Source organism: Lagopus muta, chromosome 2 (genome assembly GCF_023343835.1).
Source record: "Lagopus muta isolate bLagMut1 chromosome 2, bLagMut1 primary, whole genome shotgun sequence".
NCBI lineage: Eukaryota > Metazoa > Chordata > Aves > Galliformes > Phasianidae > Lagopus > Lagopus muta.
Genome location: NC_064434.1, coordinates 1,548,814 through 1,573,901, shown reverse-complemented (window position 1 = coordinate 1,573,901; position 25,088 = coordinate 1,548,814). Strand labels below are relative to the sequence as shown.

General features: G+C 46.6%; 1 protein-coding gene across 2 annotated transcripts in view; it reads left to right on the top strand.

Moving 5' to 3' along the window:
- RUNX2 (RUNX family transcription factor 2) overlaps positions 1 to 25,088 on the top strand; it is a 151,327-nt gene that overhangs the window by 100,362 nt on the left and 25,877 nt on the right. Inside the window, exon 6 of one of the 2 annotated variants that reach the window (XM_048935347.1) lies at positions 17,530 to 17,703. The exons of the other annotated variant lie outside the window; for it this stretch is intronic. Coding sequence (XP_048791304.1) covers positions 17,530 to 17,703 — 174 coding nt within the window. The remainder of the gene's footprint in view (positions 1 to 17,529; positions 17,704 to 25,088) is intronic. 2 annotated transcript variants of the gene reach the window in all.

Below are 25,088 nucleotides of genomic sequence, written 5' to 3'. Positions count from 1 at the left end.
TTGGATTTGCTAGTCTGAAAAGTAGAATGCTTGCTAATTTCATAAGCTAGCTACTGTAACTAAAATCAGACACAGCTACCAAAAAAAGCCTCATGGCACTCTGGACAAAAAGGGATATTTCCATGCTTTAGGGGTGGTCTCACTTCTCCCCTTCAGTATCCTTTAATCATTGTGTGTCTTGGTTAACAGCCCTGTTCTTACAGGGTTCCTGCAGTTTATATTCAAAGTTGAATAGGTGGTGTTTTAATACTTTTTTTTTTTATTGTTTCGAGTCAAAGCAGCTTCGTTTTGGCTGGATTTTGACCCGTTGCTGATGGAAAGGTGGGAAGTGTTGCACATTGCTCTGTCTGGTGGAGGTGAGAGAGCAGCAGCTCAGGGTGCTTTGGAAAAAAAAGCTCTCAGCAAAGTCTGCTTTGTGCTCACAGCATAATTCAACAAAGAACTGAAGCACGTGCTGAAATTTCAGGCTATATTTAAATTTCCTCATACTTAAGGCACTGTGCACATTGGTACTTAGGTTCTGTGCTTCTACAGGGTCAAATGTGGGAGGTAAAATAAGTGTGTAGGAAAGCTGAGCAATGGGAGAAGTTTCCCTTTGTGAAGATACAGTTACCCCAGGTTGATGCTTCGCTGGTGCGTATTCAGAAGGCTTCACAATCAGTTTTTGCTGTCTGCCAACCAAAGGGAATTAAAGCAGCAGTCAGAAGCAGGCCTTATGCACTGTGACAGGTGCTAATCTTCCAGGAAATTCATCCTACATCCCACCCATAAAGGGAATTTTTATATAAAAATGGTTTAATGTCTCTTTAGAGGTGTCAGCAAGCATGTGAGGACCACACAGCTTGGGTTCCACTGCAAGTAATGGAGTGAAATTGTCTGCATAATTATTTTAGTTGGATTGAGAATCTGCAGTACTCTCTTGCTTCAGGAAATAAACCTCTCTTAAAACCATATGGCAGTATTCTCTGAAGAGACGTGATTACAGGGCCACTTTTCTTTCACATCTCCAGGCAGAGTTAGAGAAACTTGTTAGGTTTGTGCATAATTAATGTTTTGTTTCCCTCGTGAGCAGACACAGAAATGTCATTTTCAGCATGTGTGAGGATGCTGGTGTGTTTGTTTGCATACACGTGTAAGCTTGCTTTCAGTGAGCTGAACCAGCAGTAAATGATGCTGCCTCTGAACAAAGTCAGAGGCACAAAAGAAATCATAGAATCATGGAATCACAGAATGGCCTGGGTTGCAAAGGCCCACAGCGCTCCTCCAGTGCCAACCCCTGCTGTGTGCAGGTCGCCAACCAGCAGCCCAGGCTGCCCAGAGCCACATCCAGCCTGGCCTTGAATGCCTGCAGGGATGGGGCATCCACAGCCTCCTTGGGCAACCTGTGCCAGTACCTCACCACCCTCTGGGGGAAAACTTCCTCCTCAGATCCAACCCAAACCTCCCCTGTCTCACTTCAAGATCATTCCCCCTTGTCCCATCACCATCCACCCTCACAAACAACCATTCCCCCTCCTGTTTATCCGCTTCCTTCAAATACTAGATGTGCCATCATGCATATAAACCCAACCTGCACACTGAAGGAACTGCTTTACCATGAGTAATGCTCATTTTAATGCCACATTCAAGGCGACTTTAGGGTTACCCCAATTTGAAAGGGTAAGAGGTTTAATACAGCAGTCCTGCAGCTGTATGTGCATGGCAGAGCCCTGCTGCTCTCCTGCTGCCAGGAGGAGGTTTTGACCTGTTTTTCATGTTGCTGTTTTTGTGAAAGCAGAGAAGGAAACATCCAGGCACTAAATATGAAGGTGTGAAAACCGCAGTTGGTGGAGTTGCAGTCATCTCCACTGACAAGTGAGCATGCCTTGACTTTCACTTTAAATTCAGCAGCCACGATTCTCTTGTATCAGTTTTATACAAATGTACAACCAGTTTAGTTTAATCATAGAATCACAGAATGGCCAGGGTTGGAAGGGACCTCAAGGATCACGAAGCTCCAACCCCCCTGTGCCATGCAGGGCCACCAACCTCCCCATTTCACAGCAGCCCAGGCTGCCCAGGGCCCCATCCAACCTGGCCTTCAACACCTCCAGGGATGGACGGGGCATCACAGCCTCTCTGGGCAGCTGTTCCAGCACCTCACCACTCTCACAGCACACAACTTCCCCCTGACATCCAACCTCCAGCTGCCCTCCCTCAACTCCAAACCATTTCCCCTTGTCCTGCTGCCATCTCCCCTTTCCAAGAGCTGACTCCCCTCCTGTCTGCAGGCTCCCTTTAGGTACTGCAGGCTGCACTGAGGTCACCCCGCAGCTTCTCTCCTCCATGCTGAACAAGCCCAGCTCCCTCCCAATTTAATGAAGATTCATGCCAGAATTAAAAACAAGAAACAGTCCTATATTATTCTCAGGGACAGTCTAAATAGTAGCAAGCCAGCCATTCTCCAACACCATGAAGGGACTGTACCAAAGGAAAGCAAAGCACGCACAAGGCTTTTTGCTGTCACATCAGAAGGATGTGCAGAAACTAACTCACCACCATGCCTGGTGAAACGGTGAGTGGTGGGGCCAGATGTTCTGTTGTAATGATGCAGTGTGATATCAGCAACACAGAGAAAGAAGCAAGTTATCCCTTCTTCATACAAGGTATGTAACTGTAAACCATGTCCTGTTGGACATGCAGCCAGGTACTGGGGTGGGTGGGATCTCAGCATCAGAGCATCCTTGGTTACAGTTGGGTCATCTAAACCATCAGGGATTAGAAACTGGGTTTTGTGTTGGTCCTTTGATGAAGGGGAACCATTAGTACACAGAACAGCTGTTTGTGAGGGTGGATGGTGATGGGACAAGGGAAACGGTTTTAAAGTGAGACAGGGGAGGTTTGGGTTGGAGATGAGGAGGAAGTTTTTCCCCCCGAGGGTGGTGAGGCACTGGCACAGGTTGCCCAAGGAGGCTGTGGATGCCCCATCCCTGCAGGCATCCAAGGCCAGGCTGGATGTGGCTCTGGGCAGCCTGGGCTGCTGGTTGGCGACCTGCACACAGCAGGGGTTGGAGCTGGAGGAGCTGTGGGCCTTTGCAACCCAGGCAATGCTGGGATTCTATGAACCTTTTGTCAGGGGAGGTATATCTTGTATCTTGTTTATACACCCAAACCGGTCACTGCAGGACATAGCAGTGGTGGGGACACTGATAGCCAAAACTCTTTGCTGCTGCTAAAAGGCTAACTGGCCCCAGGGTTCTGAAGGAAGCTCGTGTGAATGGAGAAGGAACATCCATTCCACCTGGAGAAGTGTTAAAAGCAGTTTTTTTCTTTGCCACAGCGCTGAGTTTTCTATAAACTTGTACCTAACAAAATGGTTTTCTTTGTTTTTACTTTTTCATAGTTTGTGTTGAAGCTGAGAAAAGTTTTCCATCCCTCTTTCTGTTTTTGCCTTTTTACTTCATTTAAATTGGTTAAGACAGATGAGTTCTACTTGTAATAATAAAAAAAAGGCAAGGCAACACACCCATAGGATATATCCAACTTCTTCAGCAGCACCAGCATTGCTTGTTCTGGTTTTGCTGGACAAAATGGGAACAGCACCTTGTGTTCTATTTTCTGTTATTCCTTGATGGAATTTGGTCAAGCTTGGGTTTATAGAAAAGAAAATCCGTCCTCTGTATGTGATGTTCTTTAATGAATGGTGTGCGTGGCTTAAACCCCTGTTTTGTCAATGGAAAACAGCAGCAGTAGTGCTAAAAGGCAGACTGCACAGTTTGCATCTACGGTTGTATATCAAAGGGGTCAGACACCTAACTGTCCCCATTGCAGTGGAAGCAGCTCTACTATTCCTCAATTACTCATATAACATTTAAAACAAAGCAAATATTAATATTCCAAGGGCCAGGCTCACTCTGAAGATGGTGATAAAACCTCTGCTTCTGGCTGTGGCTGAATGCTCGGGCTCCACACCATCCCATTTTTCCAATTCTAGGTGCATATATTTTTTTTTAATCCTGCAAATTAAATGAGGATTTGCCATACACAAAACCCGAAGAAAGAGACCTGCTTTAAATACAACAAACTATTGAGGAGGTATTAATAGCATGGGGATGGGGAATATTTCCAGAATTTAAATACTTTTGTGTTATTTTTGACTGTTTTAAGAGAACAGCATAGAACACCCTTGTCACTTCTGCGTTGCAGAGATTTTTTCCACTGGTGCACTGTGGTGGGCATCCAGCCTTAATGACTCACCAAAATAATAATTAAAAAGGCAAAGATTATCTGCAGCACGTGCCAGTGATGATCCAATAGTTCCAAGCTGGAGGCGCAGAGGTATCGGTAGGGCTGTGCGAGTGGGCTTGCGTACATCTTTGAAAGCTATTAACCTCACAGCTGCCCATATGAACAACTTGTGATTTTTATAACTGGACATTTACAGCTTTGATTTCTTTGATTTTGCATTTCTTTTTTCCTTTTCTTTCTTTCTTTTTCCTGGAGGATTGCACCCACAAAGTAATGCCCAAGTGGTTTGCCACTCAGTGGTGAAACCGCGGCAGTAATAAGAGCTTGGGGAAAGCAAAGGCAGTGAGCTACCATCTGTTTTCAGAAACAGACCTAGGGGAGCTCAGAGCACTAGGAGCAAAGCAGAGCATATAAAAGTGGACGTCCTCTGAGCATCTCTGGTGTAGGGATGGAGAGACTCAGATTCAGAAATAAAGACCAAGTCATGTTTGGACTGACCTTCTCTGCCATATCTCAAGGAGCAGCCACTGGATGCTGCTAGAAGCAGTAGAAGGGCTGTTTGGGGTTTCCAGAGCCCCGATTGCCCCCTTCCCTACAGCAACCAGTGCAGCCTGTCCCATGGCAGTGCGGTGTTTCCAGGCTCTCCCTGGGTGTTGTCAGTGCCTCCAGCAGAGCGCTGACTGGCATTGCCACTGCTTGTGTTGGACACTGTCCAGCTGCCGGGTCACCCCACCACCTGCATTCCTCCGGATTTGTTACCTTCTGGTAGCCAAACTTGCAGGCAACTGGGGCAGGGGGTGAGATTTATTCTCCAGGACTCTGTTTTCTTATTGTTTTCAAGTTCACGGGAGGCTCCCTGTTACTAAACAAACTTTACAACTGTAGGCTATAGGGTCAACCCCCTGCCTGAGCCCTTCAAAAAAGATGACGTTCCTAGTGGCCAAACACGGCCCGTGAGCTATTTTGTTCCCCTCTTTCCCTCTCGCTTTCCCCAGGGCTTTTTCTCTGCATCACTGCTGAGCAGGATAAATGCTCCACTGAATTAGCAACCTGCAAAGCCTGGTGCTTACCTAGCCCATACACGTGTGCTTTTCCTTGGCCAGAGGCTTGCATTCAGGCTGGATATTAGGAAAGATTTCCTCTCAAAAAGAGTGGTCAGGCATTGGATCAGGCTGCCCAGGGAGGTGTGGAGTCACTGGAGGTTTTCAAAAGGGGATGGATGTGGCTCTGAGCCATAGGGTGTAGTGAGCATGGTGGGGATGGGTTGCCTGTTGGACTAGGTGATCCTAGTGGTCTTTTCCAACCTTTTCCATCCTTAACAATTCTGTGATCTCGTGAGCTTTAAGGCATGTTTAAAAATTGTCAAAAGATAGTAATAATCCTGTGGAGGAGGAGATTAGGAATGAAGCACTACTGGGAGCAAACAGTGTACATACTGAGGCTGTCTGGTTGGAAAATCTACAAATTTCCTAGTCTCTCACTGCACTGGGGAGTTCCCTGCCCTCTTGAAGAAGACAACACACACTGTCCAAAACATAGAATGCCTTGGGTTGGAAGGGACCTCAAGGATCACAAAGCTCCAACCCCCCTGTGCCATGCAGGGCCACCAACCTCCCCATTTCACAGCAGCCCAGGCTGCCCAGGCATCCAACCTGGCTTTGAACATGTCCTTCCTTGCTCACTGTTACTTTTTCCCCATGAAATCTGTCATTTTGATGTTTCTTGTTATTCATACTGACACGGAGAGGGGATGACTAAGGCTTCTCTATGTGTGACCATCGCTCTGAATAGCCATCAGACAATCAAACAAGAAACCAACAACCAAAACCAATTGTGGACAAGTAACGTGCTAATGGTCTCCTGGACCTTCATCTGGGGATGCAGCAGCACTCCAAAGCATTGGACATGGGAAACAATTGGAAACTCAGAGTCGAGCTTTCTAAATCAATGGGGAAATTAATCACGCAGTCACTGTCAGGCCAGCGTTGTTCTGAAATTAGAGTTGGAGGAACCTATGGCACAGAGGAGTTAATTGCCACGTTTCCAGCCCCTGGTTTCCTGTGGCCTGCAGCACCTGCACAGCCCGATGTCCCAGTGCCCTGCATGGGAGGGGATGCTGAGTGCTGTGCAGCACCAGGCCCATGGTAGCCCTGAGCTGCCTGACCTGGTGCTCTCGTGTTGCTCACGCTGTGTACGTGACTCAGCCCAGCACAGGCAAACACTGAGGCTTAGGACAGCGGGGCTGAAAGAAACCTCAGGCGACCTGGTCTGTTGTTTCCTGAGATGAAGTACTGTATATGCTTAGTTCATCACTGACATCTGTCCAAGTTCTTAAATCCTCCCGTACTGTGCCTTCCACTTACTGACCAACTCTGCTTTTGGGGCTTTTTCTTTCCTACTTAGAAAGGAGGTTGCCAGTATCATACATTAATCTCCTAAATCTGCTCTGCCTCCAATGAAGCCAGCTTTTTCGTCGTCTCTGCTCTGCTCACATAGAGATCAATTGATTACCATTCTCTTTAGAAAACATGTTACTCTTATCATGTCCTTTCCTGCTCTTCTCTTTCCCAGACTAAACAAATGCATTTCCCTCAGCTTTTCCATGTAGGTCATGCTTACTCAATCTCTTATCATTCCTGTTGCTCTTCTCTGGATTCTCTCTAACTTGTCTGTATCTTTCTTAGAGGGTGGTGTTGCAAACCGGATAAAGCAGTCCAGCTGATATCTCACCACTTCTGAGCAAGAGTGTAATAGTTACCTTCTATGTCTCCTGTGCAACACAGCCATTAATCTTTCCCAGAACTGCATTTGCTTCATTTTTTTAAAGACGGATTGCTACTATTGACTCACATTCAGCTGCCGACTCACTGCTATCCCCACATCATCCCCAGCGGTGCTGCTGCCTCTTGCTTTCTTGTTGCTGCATTTCAGCATTTCATTTCTTAAGCCAAAGGGTACAGCGATGTACTTGCATTACTTTGTGCCATTGTACCAATGATACACTGAATGTCATTTCTCCAATTTGCTAAGGTTGTTTTGCTTTCTGAACGCTTCCACCGAAGTCTGGAGAGCTCAAAATCCTGCAAATTAGTCAAGACAATAATCATATTAATTGGCCAAAGACGAACCTTAATGCATAACACCTTCCAATTAGACCTCATGGGATAGTTAGCGGGCAGCCCTATAGCACCGCTCAGTGTATCCCCTACTGCCCATCCGTGAGACACTTTCTTACCCTCTGAGCCCTGAAAGCAGAGCTGGATCCACCCCTGTGTCCACCGGGGGGCAAAAGTTCCCCTGCTGGCTGTAGCAGATGGAGGTGGAGCATGACCAAACGATAACAATTTGGACTCGCCTCCAGGACAGGCGGCACCATCACCAAGGACACCCTGTGCTCTGTGAAGCCTGGTGTCTCATGCATGTGCTGCTTCATGCTGCCCAGAAAGCTCAGTGCCTTCCAGAACATGAAAGTTGTCCCTATCAACCCACATGTTTTTATCATCTTTGGGCTATTTAAAACAAGCTGTCGAATGTGTAAATAATTATGGAGTCATAGAATCATAGAATGGCCTGGGTTGAAAAGGACCACAGCGCTCATCTGCTTTCAACCCCCTGCTATGTGCAGGGTTGCCAGCCTCCAGACCAGGCTGCCCAGAGGATAAGAGCAACATATAAAATTGCAATATTTAATATGGCTTTTATAAGATAAGAGCAAAGAATGGTGCTAAGAATAATTTTTACTGGGGAAACCACCAATTCTTTGTACTTTTCAGACAGAAGAAAGGGAGACGTCCATCAAACTGTCGTTACAAATTAGATGCCACAAACCTTAGCTGAAGGAGCCGCCAGGAATCCATAAACCTTTTAGAGGATGCGCCTGTTTTTGACATTTAAAACAAAAAACCAATATGGATTTTGTGGAAGAGGCTGATGAGCCAGCAGCTGCATTTCTCAGCTGTCGGACAGACTCCCCACTAACGAGCTGATGCCCGGGTTTAGGAGGACAGGTTAATTACTTTCTGTGCTGTGCCCAAGAGCAAATAATAGCTGTTCTGCGTTACTGAGTAGGAAAAGATGTTTGAGGGTGGTTTGGTTTGGGTTTTTTTTGTTGTTTGCTGCATCCTGGCTGCTGCCTCCACACAGCCTGAGTGTAGGTGCCCCTTGCAGAACAATAACTGGATGCTACTCGAAATATTTGGCACTGCAGGCAGGGGAGTGGAATGTAATGAGAACACTTCAGCAGGTCTGAGGGTGAGTAAACTCCAGTAGTGTAGGAATGAGGCTCAGGTCTCTCCCTCACTTGGCATTCGCAGACAATAAGAATACAAGGATTAACATAGTAGACTCCGTTTATTACACTTGGGTGGATAAAGCAATTATCTGTCTATCAAGGCTGTAGTAAATTGTGCAAGAGCATTAGCATGGGTGGATACGTGGATAAGTGCTACGCTGCCACAGAGGGTGCTGATACATGAGATAATCCTTCAAGTCTGACTTGTAAAGACTGTTTTCTTTTGGAGTTTATATCGCATTACCCCTGTGAGAGTAGATTGAAGCTGCATCTTTTTTATTTTTAACCATGTTTTCAGGTTTCTTTAACATCTGAGTTTTATTAGCAAGGTTATTTTAGAAGTATCCCCGTTTGATGAAGTTTAAACAATCTGCTTACTGCTGGGATATAAACACAGTAGTCCTGTAATGCAGCAAAACAATCTGTTGAAAGATAGAATACAAACATGCACACATCCATCCATTATTGCTTAACTGTTGTCTCTTCCATGCCTGAATTCCCATTCAAACTGCAGTGCTCATCCTGCAGTACACTCCTGGTTTTGGGGCTGTAAAACAAAACCAAGAAGTGCCAAACAAAAGCCAAAAGTGCACCTTTACTGACGTTTGGAGAGCGGAGGCTTGCAGGACAGCACAGCATCTCCAATCTGCTTTAATGGTTGTGTTTACATCACCCCCATTTTGTTCTATTCAAGGAATCAGGTTTCGCAAGCAGTAAGAAAAGCAGCCCTTCTGCCAGCTGGAGGGCGGCCAGCTCCAGGAGCAGCGTTGTTTTCTCTCCACCCCCTCCTTGCCCTCTTCATTTGCTGCAGCAAGCAGAGGTTGGTGGGCTCTGTGTAGGACAGCCGACTTCGGGCAGGGGTGATGTCTGTATCTTTGTCAAAGATATTGCTGGGTTAGGATGAGGGGATAAAGTCAGCATGAGGAGCTCTTGCCCTTTTGTAGTGTGGCCTTTATACTCCCTTGTTCCCTCTTAAGCAAAGAAAAAGTGGGGAGGAGAAAGGGGAGAGCGTAACAGATAGCAGCATGCAAAGGGAATTAAGGCAGGGACTGAGACTTGCGTGACTGTTTATATGAGTTGCCTTTAGTGTCTCTGAGTGATGATGCCAGCAGTTCTTAGCTGGTTTCCTGGCACAAGAGCACACAGGTTCATTTATGTTCTTAAGTGATGGCTGAAGGTGAAGGCAGAGCCTTGCTCCCACCTGCCCCCTCCCAGTGCACCTCTGTGCTGACGTTCATGCAGGACGCTGCTCAGCTGTGCTGAGCAAGCTTCAAAATCCAAGTTAGAATTCCATAACTTGAAAACAGAGAGGAAAGGAAAAAAGAAATGCAGAGCGTTCTTGTGACAAGGAGAGACTTTGCTGTTTCGTTCAGTGATTTGCAGAGCTAGGCCTTGCCACAGCAGAGCATTGGGGTGAGCTGAGATGCTGGGGAGGACCAGAGCCGCAGCTACCCCCCTCCATCCCCTTCCTGCTCTGCTTCTTCCTGTCCTCAAAGCACCTCTCCACTTTCATTCATAAAATGTTCCAGTTTTGCTCTGTTCACACAGCTTCCCTTTGCTGGCTTGTCCCTTCTGTGTGCAGGAGCAGCCTGGGGCTCTCGAAGCCCTGCACCCACTTCCCTTCATGGAGGAATTTTGGGACCAAGAGGCTGCTCTGCAGCTGTTGCAATTTGCTGAAAAACCCTGACCTCCGGCTCTGTCTTTCAGCTGTGTATGTGCTCTCCACAGACCCCAGCTGATGTTTAGAAAGCACTGATAGCACTTTATATTCTCAGAGGCTTTACTAGGGGAGAGTTAGAATGATTCCCGTGGGCACTCAGGGACACGATTTATGGACCCGTGGGATGATTTCCCCTCGCCTTTCCTGCCCCTTCCTCCCTTTAACCTGCTGGAAGCACTTAATTCATTCCAGGCTCAGAGTGCAGCCTGCAGGATGAGCTTTAGCTCCCAGTGAGTCAATAGGGAGATCACCATTGACACCAGAGATGTTCAAGCCTTTGAACTCAACATGGATAACACCAAAGTTCAAACCTACCCCTGCCTCAGTTCATCCTGGGTTTGAACCACTGCTCCTGGAGGGTTGCAGTGTAATGGATTCCCCTGGGAGCTGGAGCTGGCCCTGTTGGAGCAGCACCAGCAAACTGCAGGCTTTTGGGAGAGCAGCACTCAGCTGGTAGATGGCAACGGGCTGCATCAGATTCATTGCGTAGCAGCTGAGCCATCCCCAGCATACCTTTTTCTTCATACCTCATTTTCACTTCTCTGCAGTAGTTTCAGGTGTGAATCTTACCTATTTGGGGTAGAAGATATGCCATTTTTTCAGAACAGAACGAGACACTGTCTTGTTTTGGGCCCGCGTCTGTGTGATTCCTGTTGACACTAATAGTGCTCTGGGAGAATAAGCTTTCCAGTCTAATGCAAACTGGTGCCCTCAGCTATTTAAAAACAAACATCTTTTTTTTTCCCCCTCCATTGAGCAAATTAAATGCACTTACTTCACCTATGTAGCTCCTTTCTGTAGGAATTATAAGAACCTTTCCAATGTGCAGCCTATGGCCTAATTATGTAATTATGTCTCTTGGGTAGATTATATTTTTCTTCTCATAATTGTGTCTTTACCCAAGAGACTGGAAGGGTTCCAAGCTTTTCCCTTTCATGGGTAAAAAACTGTTTGTCTCTCTTGCGTTTTGTTTTTCTTCTTCCTGAACTTTGGGTTGTGTGTGTTTGGTGGGAGTGGGCCAGGGGATGGCAAAGGGAAGGCAGCCCGGGGGGGCTGTCATCAGAGTGACAGACATTCCTACTTGTGAAGAGCGAATGTGTGTCTTCTGGTTTTTTGCTCATTGATGGCTCTCTGACTTCTACCACCAGAGCATAGATTAAGGCTGCTTTGGAGTATTATCTTGCTGAAATTTGTAAGAGAACAGTGAATGTCTTTGATTTATGCCGAATATGCAATGTTACTCTGTCCCTGCACAACAGCTGGAAAGGAGCCTTGGGCTCAGGTCCGAACTCCTTGGCCATGAATAAGTGAGACCTCAGTCCTACAAGCCTGGAGCTGAGTTCCAACCAGTGTCTTCCAGTTGGGACTGATCCATAGGATCAAGTGGCATGAAATTCAGGAAGATGTCCAAAGAGAATTTAAGGATCCTGATAAAATTCAGAGGACGTGTGGTGTGGCTTTCATAGCATGTACACAGAAATATGTCACTAGTATATTAGCATTCACTGTTCACAGGTTGCCCAAGGAGGCTGTGGATGCCCCATCCCTGCAGGCATTCAAGGCCAGGCTGGATGTGGCTCTGGGCAGCCTGGGCTGCTGGTTGGCGACCTGCACACAGCAGGGGTTGGGACTGGAGGAGCGCTGTGGGCCTTTGCAACCCAGGCTGTTCTGTGACTCTATGATGATTCCATTAAAAGATGGAGTGTCTCTAGGATGTATCTATTTATGAAGTCAGCAGGAAAAATGTACCTGTTCTTCAGATCTGTAAAGGTCTGTACTTCTAGTGAACAATGGGAATAATCAAAACTGGGGCTCTTGGGCTCAGGTGTGCTTCTCTTAAAGTAAGATGTGTAATGTAAAGTAAGTAATGTGCAGGCTGTAATTTTTAGCTCATAATATAGGTGGTTCTCTACTGCCCCTTAGCCTGAAGTCCATTTTCCACTGCAGTTTTCTTCTTTTTCAGTCTCAAACTTAACCCAGATCCACTGCTCACAGGAGGCCTCAGTTACCAGCCTCAGCATTAGGAGGGTTTTTATTTCAGTTGCCTTGCAAGCAGTAGACTTCCATGGAGTGACAGCCCAAACTTGGAGAGGGTCCAGAGGAGCCACAAAGATGCTCAGGGGGCTGCAGCACCTCCACTACAAAGACAGGCTGAGGGAGCTGGGCTTGTTCAGCATGGAGAAGAGAAGCTGCAGGGTGACCTCAGTGCAGCCTGCAGTACCTAAAGGGAGCCTGCAGACAGGAGGGGAGTCAGCTCTTGGAAAGGGGAGATGGCAGCAGGACAAGGGGAAATGGTTTGGAGTTGAGGGAGGGCAGCTGGAGGTTGGATGTCAGGGGGAAGTTGTGTGCTGTGAGAGTGGTGAGGTGCTGGAACAGCTGCCCAGAGAGGCTGTGATGCCCCGTCCATCCCTGGAGGTGTTCAAGGCCAGGTTGGATGGGGCCCTGGGCAGCCTGGGCTGCTGTGAAATGGGGAGGTTGGTGGCCCTGTGTGTGGTTGGGGGTTGGAGCTTGATAATGCTTGAGGTCCCTTTCCAACCCAAGGCATTCTGTGATTCTGTGAAACTTGCCCTGGCTCCTCCTGCTGCTGAGCACACTCACAACACGGGGCAAACACCACTACTGTTGGTACTTCACATCTGACCATTGCCCTGTGCTCTGCTGGAATTATCCCAGCACACATAGCTCAGCAGGGACAGCCCAGCTTCATGCTTTCACAGCCTTTCTGCATTCCCTTGGCTGTTTCATGGAGACACCTGACTCCCATGAAGCCTCTTGTTGATGCAATGACAGAAGTGAAAAAGGCAGAAAGAAATGGGTGATGACTGAAAATAGCTAACCCACTTGAGAGCGATAAAAACATCTGCTGACAATCTGGTAACCAGATCTCCTTGATACCAGCAGAAAGGAAGAAAAAAAAAACACAACAGAAAAACAAAAAGGTGGGCGGTGTACGTGGTACAAAGAAAGGGAGTCCCTGAGTGTCAGCATCTGGCTGGGCCACGTGTAGCACAATCTAATTAGTTTTCAGTTCCACACCCACAACTGAAAGATAAAAAGGCACAGCCCTCCTCCCCGAGGAGGTAAGAATCTTCAAGCATCAACGCCACATTTCTTTCTGCAAGTCAGCCTCTCCCACAGCCCCACTTACATCTTGACTTCTGCAGCCATGCGGCGGGGGCTGAGTGATGAGGGATGCGCTCCATCCCCTTCCAGCTCCCGCACCCATCCGCCTCGAGGTCGTGTGTCTTTGATCAGGGATTCGTTCCTTCCTCGCCTTTAAACTGAATTGATTAAGCTGGAGATGAAGGCTCCTTACATCTCCCGCCACAGCTGGGATGTGGGGACCGAATGGCAGCTCCTAGGTGCTGTCAGCACGCCGGGGCTGCGTGGCCTGGCGAGGTGAGGCTGCCTGCAGCTTGTCCCCTTGGTAAGGCCAACACATTCCATGCAATCTTCTTTGTGACAGAGCTACCAGGCCTCAGTGTAGCACTGCTGGCAGGAGCGTCCCAGGCGCTGGGTGCTGGCACTGAGAAAGCCACGGTGTGATTTTCTCCTACCCTCTCCGTAGCCTCATGTTGCTTTTTAATGTAATTGCTGCCACGGCACATCACAGATTCTCGCTGAGCTATCCACACACTGCCCTAATCTTTTTTCCTGAAATAAAATGATGCCTCATGACTGTGACCAAGGAATACAGCTTTTCTTAGCACGCTCCCCTGGGATCAGGAATTTCTCTGTCAACGGACACATACATCAATGGGAGATGAAAAGCAGCCTGTGGAATGAGTTTTAAACATGTATCGCATATTTCACTGCTGCTGCTGATGTGCTACTCAGAAGGCCTTTTTAGAGTCTCAGCCCGTGCCTCACGGCTGCTCTGTACTTAATAGGATTGTTTTATATTTTTTCTTGCACAAGAATCGGGGCAAGAAAGCTATTTCAGTTGCTCCTTTGCAGACACCTCCTCAATATGAAGCTTTTTGTTGAGTCTCCTGATTGCTTTCCATGTGGGTGTCTCAGCTTTGTTAAAGAACAGGAGCCCATAATGTGCAGAGTTGCAATGCAGTCTCACCTCACTGGGACGCTGTGCTGCAGGAGCATGGCTCCTGTGGATCTCTTTGTCATAAGGGGACCCTGTGTTACAGCCCTAAATCTTAAATGACCAGGAGGGAAAGGCAAGTCTGCCTTTGGCCCCTTGCTCATTTCTGCACTTGCATTGATGCCTGGGGTCTTCCAGATGTGCAGAGATCTCTTTTCCCTCCTTTCCCTACCTTTTCTAGGTGACAACACCCACATCCACATATTTCTTAATTATTTCAGATCAACCATACACGGAAATCCTTCTTATTCTTCCTTCTTTTTTCCCTGTCTACGCGAAACTACCCTGCTATCCTGCTTAATTTTGTCTTCCTCTGATAGTTCATTATAATAATGCAGAGTTAAATACAATCTCTGTTCCAGAAAAGGTATGGGCAACCAGAGCGTGACAGAAACAAAGCAGGGGTTGTTGGGCACAAGTTGGTACAGGAGAGATGCCCTACGTATTGAGCGTTCATTGAGTGAGCAGAAGGCAATCAAAATAGTTTGTGCACTGGTCCATTAGAAAAGCTTGGTGTGATCCTTGAGCCAAAATGTAAACACAGAGTAGAGTTTTTCCAACAAAATAAATGTCACTTTGGGAATAGATTCATTCCGAGGTAAAGTCAGCCCTGGTGTGCAAGCTCAGAGATAGGCTCCTGGGGTATCTTATTTTGAGCCTTCTTGGTCGTGCTGGAACGTGACGAGGGACGAATAGAAGAGGAGAGGGGCAGTGGATTCTTTGAGAAAACCAGACTGGTCAACGTGACTGACAAAGGCAAAAGCAAAACCAGACAAAATGTGGAAAAAATATAAGAGAACAAGAGATCCCAAGAGAGCACTGACTGCGTGCGTATGTATCTGTGTGAAAGTTATTTCTTTAGATTAGCACCCAGCTTATACAAGTTCTAGTTTACATAGATGGGAGAGATAGTGCAAATGACTACCAGGTGAGATGTTATCCAATTAATGAGGCTGCCATTACAGAGCTGCAACAAGCCCACCAAAAATCGTTCCCCGTTTGAAGTGATTGATACCTCATAGAGAGGAGTCACCGATGCCAGCTGATTGTTCTGCAGAGCTCTGCCATACAGCAACTCCTCCTCTTTAATGGGAAAGCTCACGCCTACCCCATGTTTTTATACTGAGTCATCACGGGGGAGAAAAATCATACTTCAAAGCACAGAATAATGGGTCAACTAATTAATTTTTTTTAATTGCTAGAGAAGTTTCTCTAAAATTAATTTCCATCTAGCTATTTTTTCTCATCTTCCAACCTCAATCCTTCAGTTTTGACAGAATGGCAGAATCTCAGAATGGTTGATGGCCTTCTAGGTCAGGCAATTGTTCAGGCGTTGTGCCCATGCCCACGTCCAGGCAGCTGTTGGACACCTCCAAGTCTGTGATCTGAGATCTTCCACAGTCTGTGGAGAACCCCGATTTCTCTAAATGTAGTTTAGAGTTAGCTGTCCATTATAGAGAAAGCCACATTTGGACACTGTAGTCCCAGCTGGATGATGTGAACCCACGTATTTCAGTGCTACGATGACAGCATTAAATTACCTTTCATGAAGAGAGATGAACTGATACATTTCAAGACTCAGAGGCCTCATTTATACTGTTAAAACAAATAAAACAGTGCCAGAATTGGTTCTCTGGCCCTAAGACTGATGTGGGCAATCTGACTGTGTCTGCAAAGCTGAACTGTCGTGGCCTCCAAGCAGAGGGCTGTGTTTTCACTGCTGAGGGAGAATGCAGTGTATCTCAAACCTCTGGGCATCATCTGGAGGAGTCTGAGCTGCTCCCAGCCCAAACTACACCAGAGACCCTTCCTAATGTTAAAAGCATAAAAATATCCAACCCATGTATTGCCTGTGCCAGTACCCTGGCACTGTTTACAGGGATGGAGGCAACTGCGTGTCTGGGTTGCAGTGAGGGGATCTGGACTCCCATTTCAGCTCTGCCAGATGCTTTTCACGTGACCTTAGTTACTAACTTTGGGTGAGATTAATTCCATGCGATGTTGACTAATGGTGAGAGTGCCTAATTAAACTAGTCATGTGGGCTCCTTCTCTGATCAGAGAAGGAAGAGAAAGCAAATTCAGAAGGTGAATCATCCCATTTTAAGACTAGTGTCAGAGACAAATGAGATGAATTGCCCTCTGGAAGTAGCTATTTCTTTCCATTAACTGTAGAGGAAGTCTACATTAGAAGAGTTTAGACTAGATGCCTGATTTATAAATGGCTGAAGTTAAGTAAAATTAGTACTGACCTTAATCTCGCTGCATGCCTGTTTTTCCATATGTTGAATGATAGAAGTAATGCCTTCTCTGCCTCCTTCAAAGGCTCCATTGGTTGAGGAGCATCTGTTACTACTTCAAAAAGAAATGAAACTTGGGAGCAAAAATACAACATTACGTAATAATATAACATAATGCAATTAGAGAAGTAAAACCTTTCCTCTTGAAACACCCGGAGGACAATATGAGGAATACCAAGGTGCCACTTGGTGCATCCTGTTGCTTTGGGCATTTTTCCCCTCTGCATTTCAACAACCAAGCATCCATGGGAGGCTTTTCCCAAGGCAGCCCTGTGGCATAAGGGCAGTGAGCCTGCTTTTGGGGAGAAGTACAAGCATGGAGGAAGGCTGAATATGTAAGGGCAGTGTAGGACCCGGTCTTGGCCAGAAGCTTCTCAAATGAGAGTGACTATTTACTCTTTGGAGACGCTCTCAGGTTATGGAGGAGTTTTCTTAGCAAAAATCCACAACATATAGTCCAGTCATGGAATAACTGTCCCTCTCGATGACTTGTACATATAAGGTTTACTTTTGGAAAAAAAAAGTTTTGCCCCTTTAACATTCCAGTGGAGTTAAAGCAGAAAAAAACCAAAAACAAACCATAAAGACCTTGTGTGGTGTCCATAAGGGCTTATTTTGATCCAAATTACTGCATTACATATCGACACGGGCACAGCAGTGCTAGTTAAGGCTTCTGCCAGCACAACCACATTCAAAACACCAAAACACCAATTCCCCACCAATGTCACTGTGTTACTGGGAGTAGCGGTGGTACCTACATAGTCCATTAATCTGCTAACAGGTCCTTAGAGACCTCTTTTTTTTTTCTTTTTTTTTTTCTTTTTTTTTTTTTTTGTATGTTAAAGTACTAAATCTTGTTATTAACGCTTTTATTTTATGATTTGCTGTTTCCAGGGCACAGACAGAAGCTTGATGACTCTAAACCTAGTTTGTTCCCTGAACGCCTCAGTGATTTAGGGCGCATTCCTCATCCCAGTATGAGAGTAGGGGTCCCGACCCAGAGCCCACGGCCCTCTCTGAACTCTGCACCAAGTCCTTTTAATCCACAAGGACAGAGTCAGATTACAGGTAAGAGACAGAACCATAGGTTTGACTTGCACAGGCAATGGTAGTAATTGCTTATGGATGTGTGTATCTCAGCTGTAGACGTAGAGGCTATTACAGAGGGAGAGAGGTGTTCCAGGCTAAGCTAGGTGGGAAGTGTTTTTTTCTGTAGCATTTGAAGCTGAAAATGTCTTTCTTTTCTTAAAATGTCTTTGTCATAGGTTCAAAATAGTCAATCTGGGTAAACTGAATAGGAGTCTGGTGAAATCCTAACTGCCATGTTGCTGTGCCTTCACCTCTGGCTCTGTAATAGTACCTATTAGCACATATTAGAACAGATATTTTTATTCAGCCTTTATGTTTTGCACTGTTGTTGAGAGAAGCACCCAGAATTCAGTGGTCTTCCTGTCAGAACAATAACACAATCTTCTCGTGTGGCAGTTTCCTTCCAGCACCAGTGCTGACCAGTGTTACAATAAACAGACTGTGTTACGGAGAAATCTCCAAAGATTGCTTATGAGGGTTGCATGCAACGTTTATGATGGCATGCTGAGAGACAGATTTCAGTGTGCTGAGAGAGATGGTGAAGTGCCACGTGTCACAGACCGTACGCCTGAAATCAGATGTTTAACTGCAGCTGTGCCAGGAGTTTGCAACAAAACTGTAAAACCTACAAAAAAAGAAAAAACACCCTGATTTTGTTAGTTTTTCTAAATGTAGAGCTGGTTGTATGTTTCAAAGGAGTTTCAAAGCAACCTCTACCCAATTATGGTCATTGCTACGCTCGAAACTTCTGCTGATGTATTTGCATCTCTCCGGGATGCAAAGAGGTGATGCCATTGACCAGTTCACTTGCTAGAACTGTTGGACGGCTCAACTTGGATGAAAGTTTGTCAGCAAAACTCTCAACTCAATTTTCTAGGCAGCCTTAAAACTCAGTTTTACTGTTCTGGTTGTGTCTACACCAGGAGCCCTTTGCCAACGTAACACACCGGTATTCCTGTACTGGTAAAGCACTCCTGGTGTAGACATAGTCTTTGAGTCAACCTAGGAAGACTTCTGGTTTCATGTTTCAAGTGGTTTTGACATGATACCAGCTGAAACTTAGTGGTTTTAACAAAGTGTTGTGGCTTTCTTCTTCTTTCTTTTTCTTCTTTTTTTAAGTTCAACTGGTCTATTAATTTGCAGGGAGGAAGAGAAGTAAGTGGGTTAATTTGAACCCCAAGCACTCAGCGAATTGAAACAACAACAAAAAAAAAGGTTCCCATGAGCTGTGGCAAAGCTCTCCCAGCTCGTGAAGTCTAGCTTTAACTAGACTTCTATAACATCTATAATATATTAAATATGTGGTATCACTCATTACATCTAATGCCCACCACCTTCCCAGAGCAGTCTTTTTGGCCAGGTTTAGTTGGACATGAGAAGTCAGGACTCTTGTACTTAACATTTCCTGGGTATGAACTTCCAAATGAAGCCCAGTATTTCTTCTCCCCTAACCACTCTCTTCTGTTTGACAGTGTTTGAGGACATATCAGTTCCCCCCAAAATTGGGCAAAATCTGGGGCTAAAATCAGCTTCTCTCCTGTGCCTCCATAGTTTACCTATTGTGGAAAACTGCATCTAGGAGTGAAGGAGGGGGAAATTCTTCCTGACCCCATCTGGTGATCAGCTTATGCCCTGAAGCACGAGAACTGAGATCCCCTTGTAATTTTCTTCCTCTCTAAGTGTAACCTCATATGCTGTTCTCATTCACATAAATGCCTCCTGTAGAAAATGTTCTGCTGGCTTTGATTAATAGAGTACTTCTCTGCCTCGTTATGAATCAGCAGCAGCATTTACAGCTCCTGGAGGTGACAACTTCAGATGAGGTTTAAATAAGCCTGGTTGCAGACAGAGCTGAATGCTGTTCCCTATCTGCTTTGCAGCTTGAAGAGTTCAAAGCCCGCTCCAGCTGAGGCTTCATTCAGAGTGGGAAGTGCTGCTGGTGGGGTAGAGGGAACGAGCTGAACCCAGGAAGGCAGGCTGACTTTCCCATCTATTATGGATTATATGCTTCTCTTGACAGATAAATCCAGAGTCATGGGATACTTTAGAATCCCAGAGGGCTCTCATTTTCCCTAAAGCAATGAGGACTCTGCTACGTATTCAGATTTTTAGTGAATACGGGGCTGTGCAGTGTTCCAATACAGTGCCATGTTGTTCCCCACTCGTCTCCTCGATTTCTAGCAGCCAGGTACCCAGCTCACAAAGACTATCGTTAGCTCTCCATTTAATAAAGCCATTCATGTGAGCGTGGTGCATCGGTGCGAGCCCTGTGAATTGCACTGGCTTCCCCACAAGGCTTTTTTTGTGCTCTTCAGGATGTTGATTGCAATCTGCAAAGCTCAGCATGCTTTGATGTTCCACCAAAGCACTGGGATGCTTCTGCGGACGGTCCCTCGCGGTTCTTCTGCGAGGAGTGGATGCTCCTTGCCACACAAGCTGCGCCAATGGGAGACAAAGGGAACGCCTCAGAGCAGACACCTCTTTGATCAGGTGCTGGCAGCCCATGGGAAACTGCAAAATGTATGGCTGCTGGGTGCGGTGATAGGGCTGCTGGTGCTGCCCTCCTCCCCCAGTTCCCCAAAGGATTCTTAATGTGGTCGCTGGGCTGGTAGGGTCTGGGGATGTGTTGAAAGGAGTACAGATGCTCGTCTGAACCCAAGGATGTTTTTATTGCCTTTCTTGGAACTAAGCAAGCATTCCTTTTAGGTATACCTTTGTTTCTTAATCTCTTACCTAGTAATTTAGGGGAAATAATTAATTCCTTATAAATTTAACAGTAAATACTGCATTCCTATGACAAAATCCGTATTATGCCTAGTAAGCACATAAACTGGTTTTGTGTAGTTCCACTTGAGGTCTTGCATAGCTGTTGCATGATTAAACACAAATAATATTTAAAGCCTGACTGGCCCACACCTGAGCACGGAGAAACACTTTGGGGTTCACTCTTACATTTCTTCTCTCTGTCTGGGTCGTGTTTATTTGCCTCGAGTATCAGAGTACAGCTTCTACAAATCGCAGCGCAGTCCCAAACCCACCGCCACACCGGCCTGCAGCAGCACGAGGCACAGAGTTGCTCTTATTCAACATGGCATTTTAACTAGGAGCCTGCAAAAGCAACAGTGAAGGGTCATTAAAAAACAAATCGCCCAATAAGCAGATGCCTTTGCTGAGGCAGTGCAGATTCAATTTGAACCCCGCTTGCTGCCCGTAAATCAGGGATGCTGTCTGCTCACATTTGGATATTGGTATATTTGCTTTTTTTTTTGCTTTCCCCTCTCCCTTAACGGCACTGGAACAACTTGCAGGCGGGTCGAGTTACAGTCCTGCTCAGAGCCTGGCTCATTGCAGCACTGCTTCGGTATGAAATGAGCAAAACTGTTCTTTTTCTAAACTGCAACCAGTGTGGATGAGCTTCTGTCAGAGCAGACCTGACGGGGGCTGTGAGTGGGGCTTCCGTGAGGTTTCCTGCTCCATCACCTTGGTGGCTCCATCTGATCAATGGGCGACCTGTGACTTGCAGCACTGAAAGAGCAGTGCTCAAAAAGCAGGTCCTGTGATTTTTTCCTTTTTTTTTTTTCTTTTTCTGCTTCCCCCCCTTTCCCCCACACTTCAGTGATGCTGCATTTTCAGCCCTAGCTGTTTTTCACTGATTTTAAAGTTGTAGAAAGCAGATTTAAGGAATTTGGAGGTGAAAGTTAGTGGGAGGATGCATCGCCACTATCAGGTAGAGCACTAAGAACTGAGGCTGGTGGGAAGGCTGTGGGCAGAAAGCAGCTTCAGCTCCTCGCGTGGTACCTGTCCTCCATTCCCCCGGTTCTGGGCTGGTGGGGCTGGGCACTGCCCTCTTGCAGAGTCAGGGAGATGGCACAATCCTCTCGTTCAGCGCGATTGTGGGGTGCGAATGTGGGGCTGTGAAGCACCTGTCTCAAAGACCGAAAGCAGCAGCTCAGTGTCTGCTATCTGAGACCACCAGCCATGGAACAAACCAGGTAGCTGTTTGTTGTAGCTGGGCAGTGTGTGAGCTCTCCCCTGAGTTGCCTGTGTTAGACCTGGGACAGCAGCATGCTGCAGCATGCACCAGTCTGCAGCCGTGCACATCAGCCTGCTGAATGCAGCAGGCACGGTACGTGATTGCTTGGAGAACACCAATTAGAAATAGCCCATGCTGTAGGTATACAGGGTGCATTGTGCCTTCAGTTCACGGGATAAAAGCTACAAGTCAGCATACGAGATGGAGGAGCTGGGATTCCTTGTTACAAACCCTAGGGTGGCTGTAGTCTGCTGTGCTTTATGCAAATTGATTGCATCCTTGGGGCAACTGGCGAGCTGCCACTATGAACCTCCATCGGGTGAAGTCTGTGTCCCTCCTATTAAAGTATTCTTTTAACTTTTCTTTTTTTCCTTTGCTATTTAGTTGTCCTACTGGCAAGACTTGTTCAGCTTAGTTCTTTTTTTTTTTTTTTTTCCTTTAGAATTGTGACACTGAGGGACTGAGAGGAAAAATGGTTGTAGAGGTTCTTAAGGCCAAAATCTGGTCTCAATTACAGTGGTGTCCGTAGGGGTGTAACTCCACTGCGTTCATTGATTGAACTGGGCAATCCAGATCAAGCCCTGGGCTTTCAAATGTTCCCATGAAATAGTCAGAGGATAGGAGGAGGTTGCATTTTGTTGTTGTTTTGCTGGGGTTGGGTTTACAACAATAGCGTGTTTACTCATGCAGAAAGTCATCTTGGCTTTGTTAAGATCATAACCAAAGATATTTGCTTTGGGTGTTTACCACAGATAGCTCCAGACAGCCTGTTTTTTGGTATCAGCAGTAGCACTAATGGAATGGGCAGCAGCCAAGACTGGAACCAACGACTGGATTTAAATAAGTGTTTTTGGAAAGTGTGCGCACACATGTGACGTTTAGGTTTTATAGGCTGTATGCTGAGGGGCTGTGAGCCTATGGTCATGCTCTGAGCACCAGAGCTCAGCTTGGGAAATGGAAATTTGATCTTTGTCTATAGTAAATCTGTATGCTTCATAATGTATGCTCTGGGCAGCCCGGTCCAGTAGCTGGCAACCCTGCACATAGCAGGGGGTTGAAACTAGGTGATCACTGTGGTCCTTTTCAACCCAGGCCATTCTGTGATTCTGTGATTCTATGATATGATATGATATAATCCAGCGCCAAAGGAACAGATAGCTACTTCTGCAGGACAACCTTCCAGCTTTCTCTTCTCTCTTTTGACACTTTTCCATTGAAAGAAGAGAGCTGACATTGCTGGATGTTCAGTGGGAGAAATGGGCCATGAGGAGTTGCTCTATTTCCGGGCTTAGTTTTATGCATCCAAATTTAGGCTTGGTCTGCTATGAAATGTGGAGGTTGGTGGCCCAGCCTGTGGCAGGGAGGTTGGAGCTTCGTGATCCTTCAGGTCCCTTCCAACCCAGGCCATTCTGTGATTCTGTGATGAGGCAGATTTTTCAAAGCTCTTATTTTCCACTAAGCTGATGCAGTCAGCTTGACTACGTGGATCAGGAGCTGAACTGGGCAGTGAAACTGAGAGACAAAAGCATGTGCAAGCCCAGGTTTTCCTGCCTCGCTGAGGCACACCTGGCAGCGCCATCAGGAAGGGGCTGGGTTAGTTGGTCCTCACCCACCGACTCATTTCCGCTCATCTGCACCCAGCATGACTTTGCATATGCATGAAAAAGCCCCGTCCTTCATGAGTATTGCACAAGCCGCACTTTTCTTCACACCCACACAGACTTAACAAAAATGTTTACAAAAGGAGGACGGTTCTTAGGAATCACTCCAAAATTTTCAAGTGCAAAGTCAAATTCAGAGCGGCCCTCTGCCTCTGTTGCTGCTGTTTAAGGCTGGGCCAGCCCAGTTGCAGGCCTCTGGTGCTGGGAGTTGGGTGGGCTTCCTCCTGAGCCGTTCAGTGTACTTGTGTATTCACATTTTCCCTTGTTTTCTAGGGATTCCTTCAGGCAGGAATTCATGTTAGCTCTGCCTCAGAGCTCTGGGGTTTCTCATATATTCGGGGCTTTCAGCAATTAGAAAGATACGCTTTGGCTGCCAGCGCATGCAGCGCTTCATGTGACAGCCCAGAGCCTCTGGCTCTCACTCACAGTGGGTGCCTGCCAGCCTGGCAAGCGTGCGTGGCCCTCCACTCTCTGCAAACAGAAGGGATGGTCTCATCTGTACGGAGGCATGGAAAACTTCTTGCAAATCTGCTTGCACTGTCTGCCCCACTGGTGTGCTCAGTGGCCATGCCACCCCTTCAGCACGGAGGAGGTGACCCTGCTGAGCACACTGCTGCATTCCCTTCTGGCACCCGCTTGGATTTGCATCGTAAGGGGAAGTTGTGGAAGCAGGCACCCCTAAGCAATAGACCTGGCAACGTCCTGCCTCCGCAAGGCTTGATTCTGTGGTGCGGGAAGCCAGAAGAGAGGTGGGGCCTCTGTGGCCAAGGCCTCCGCACAGCAGCATTGCAGGGAACGTCCTCGCAGCAGGCCGAGCGCTGCTGTGTGTGGCCCACAGCTCCCTGTCTTCTCTGAGGACTACATGGGCTGCTTTTTGGCTCCGTGGGGTGGCTGTTGGCTCCGCTGCATTTTACTGCAGGCACTTGGCAATTGCACTGAGCAATGACCGTGACCCTTTGGGCGAGCAGACCTCGTTTGAATTCTGCTCCTCACATGTCCAGACAGAGGCTGGTTTTAGGGCATTTACTCAGGATCTGGTAAAACTGGTATCTTCGGTTTCCGCTTTCCCAACAGGCCAAAGATAATGCTTGAAGCCCCAGGACAAATTCCCCACCTGGCCTCAGCCATGACCTTGGCCCTGCCTCAGTGTGGAGAAATCACACTGACCTCCAGCCTGGCCTGCTGCAGCCTTTCTTCAGTCACTGAGCTCTGATGCATCTTCTGTTCAATTTGGTTGAGGATTTTCCTCCAAATTATTTCCTATTCTGTGAGAAAATGCGATATAATTTCCCTGGAGCTGAGTTTCCTACAGTCTGGCTTGAGAGAGGCCCAAGTTCACACTTGAACATCTGGGTTGAAAGCTTCTAGCCAAGAGAAGCACCCCATTTTGTGAATGAAATACTCAGGGAACAAATTACCATTCTTTTCCTTAAATTTAGGTAGAAAGTTCAACAAAAGATCTGTGAAAGGGCCAGAAGCAGTTATGTCACAGCACAGTGTCTTCCCTAACAGCCTGTCCTCTTTCTCTAAAACACTTTGCAATTTAACATCTCACAGTTTGGAGCTCATGAAGAGTTAAAATCAAGTGTAAATTAGAACACAAATCTGGTGATGTGGTGCTGTAGATGGGAGGAGCTATAGGGGAGTGTAAAAATTAAGCTAAATGTCTT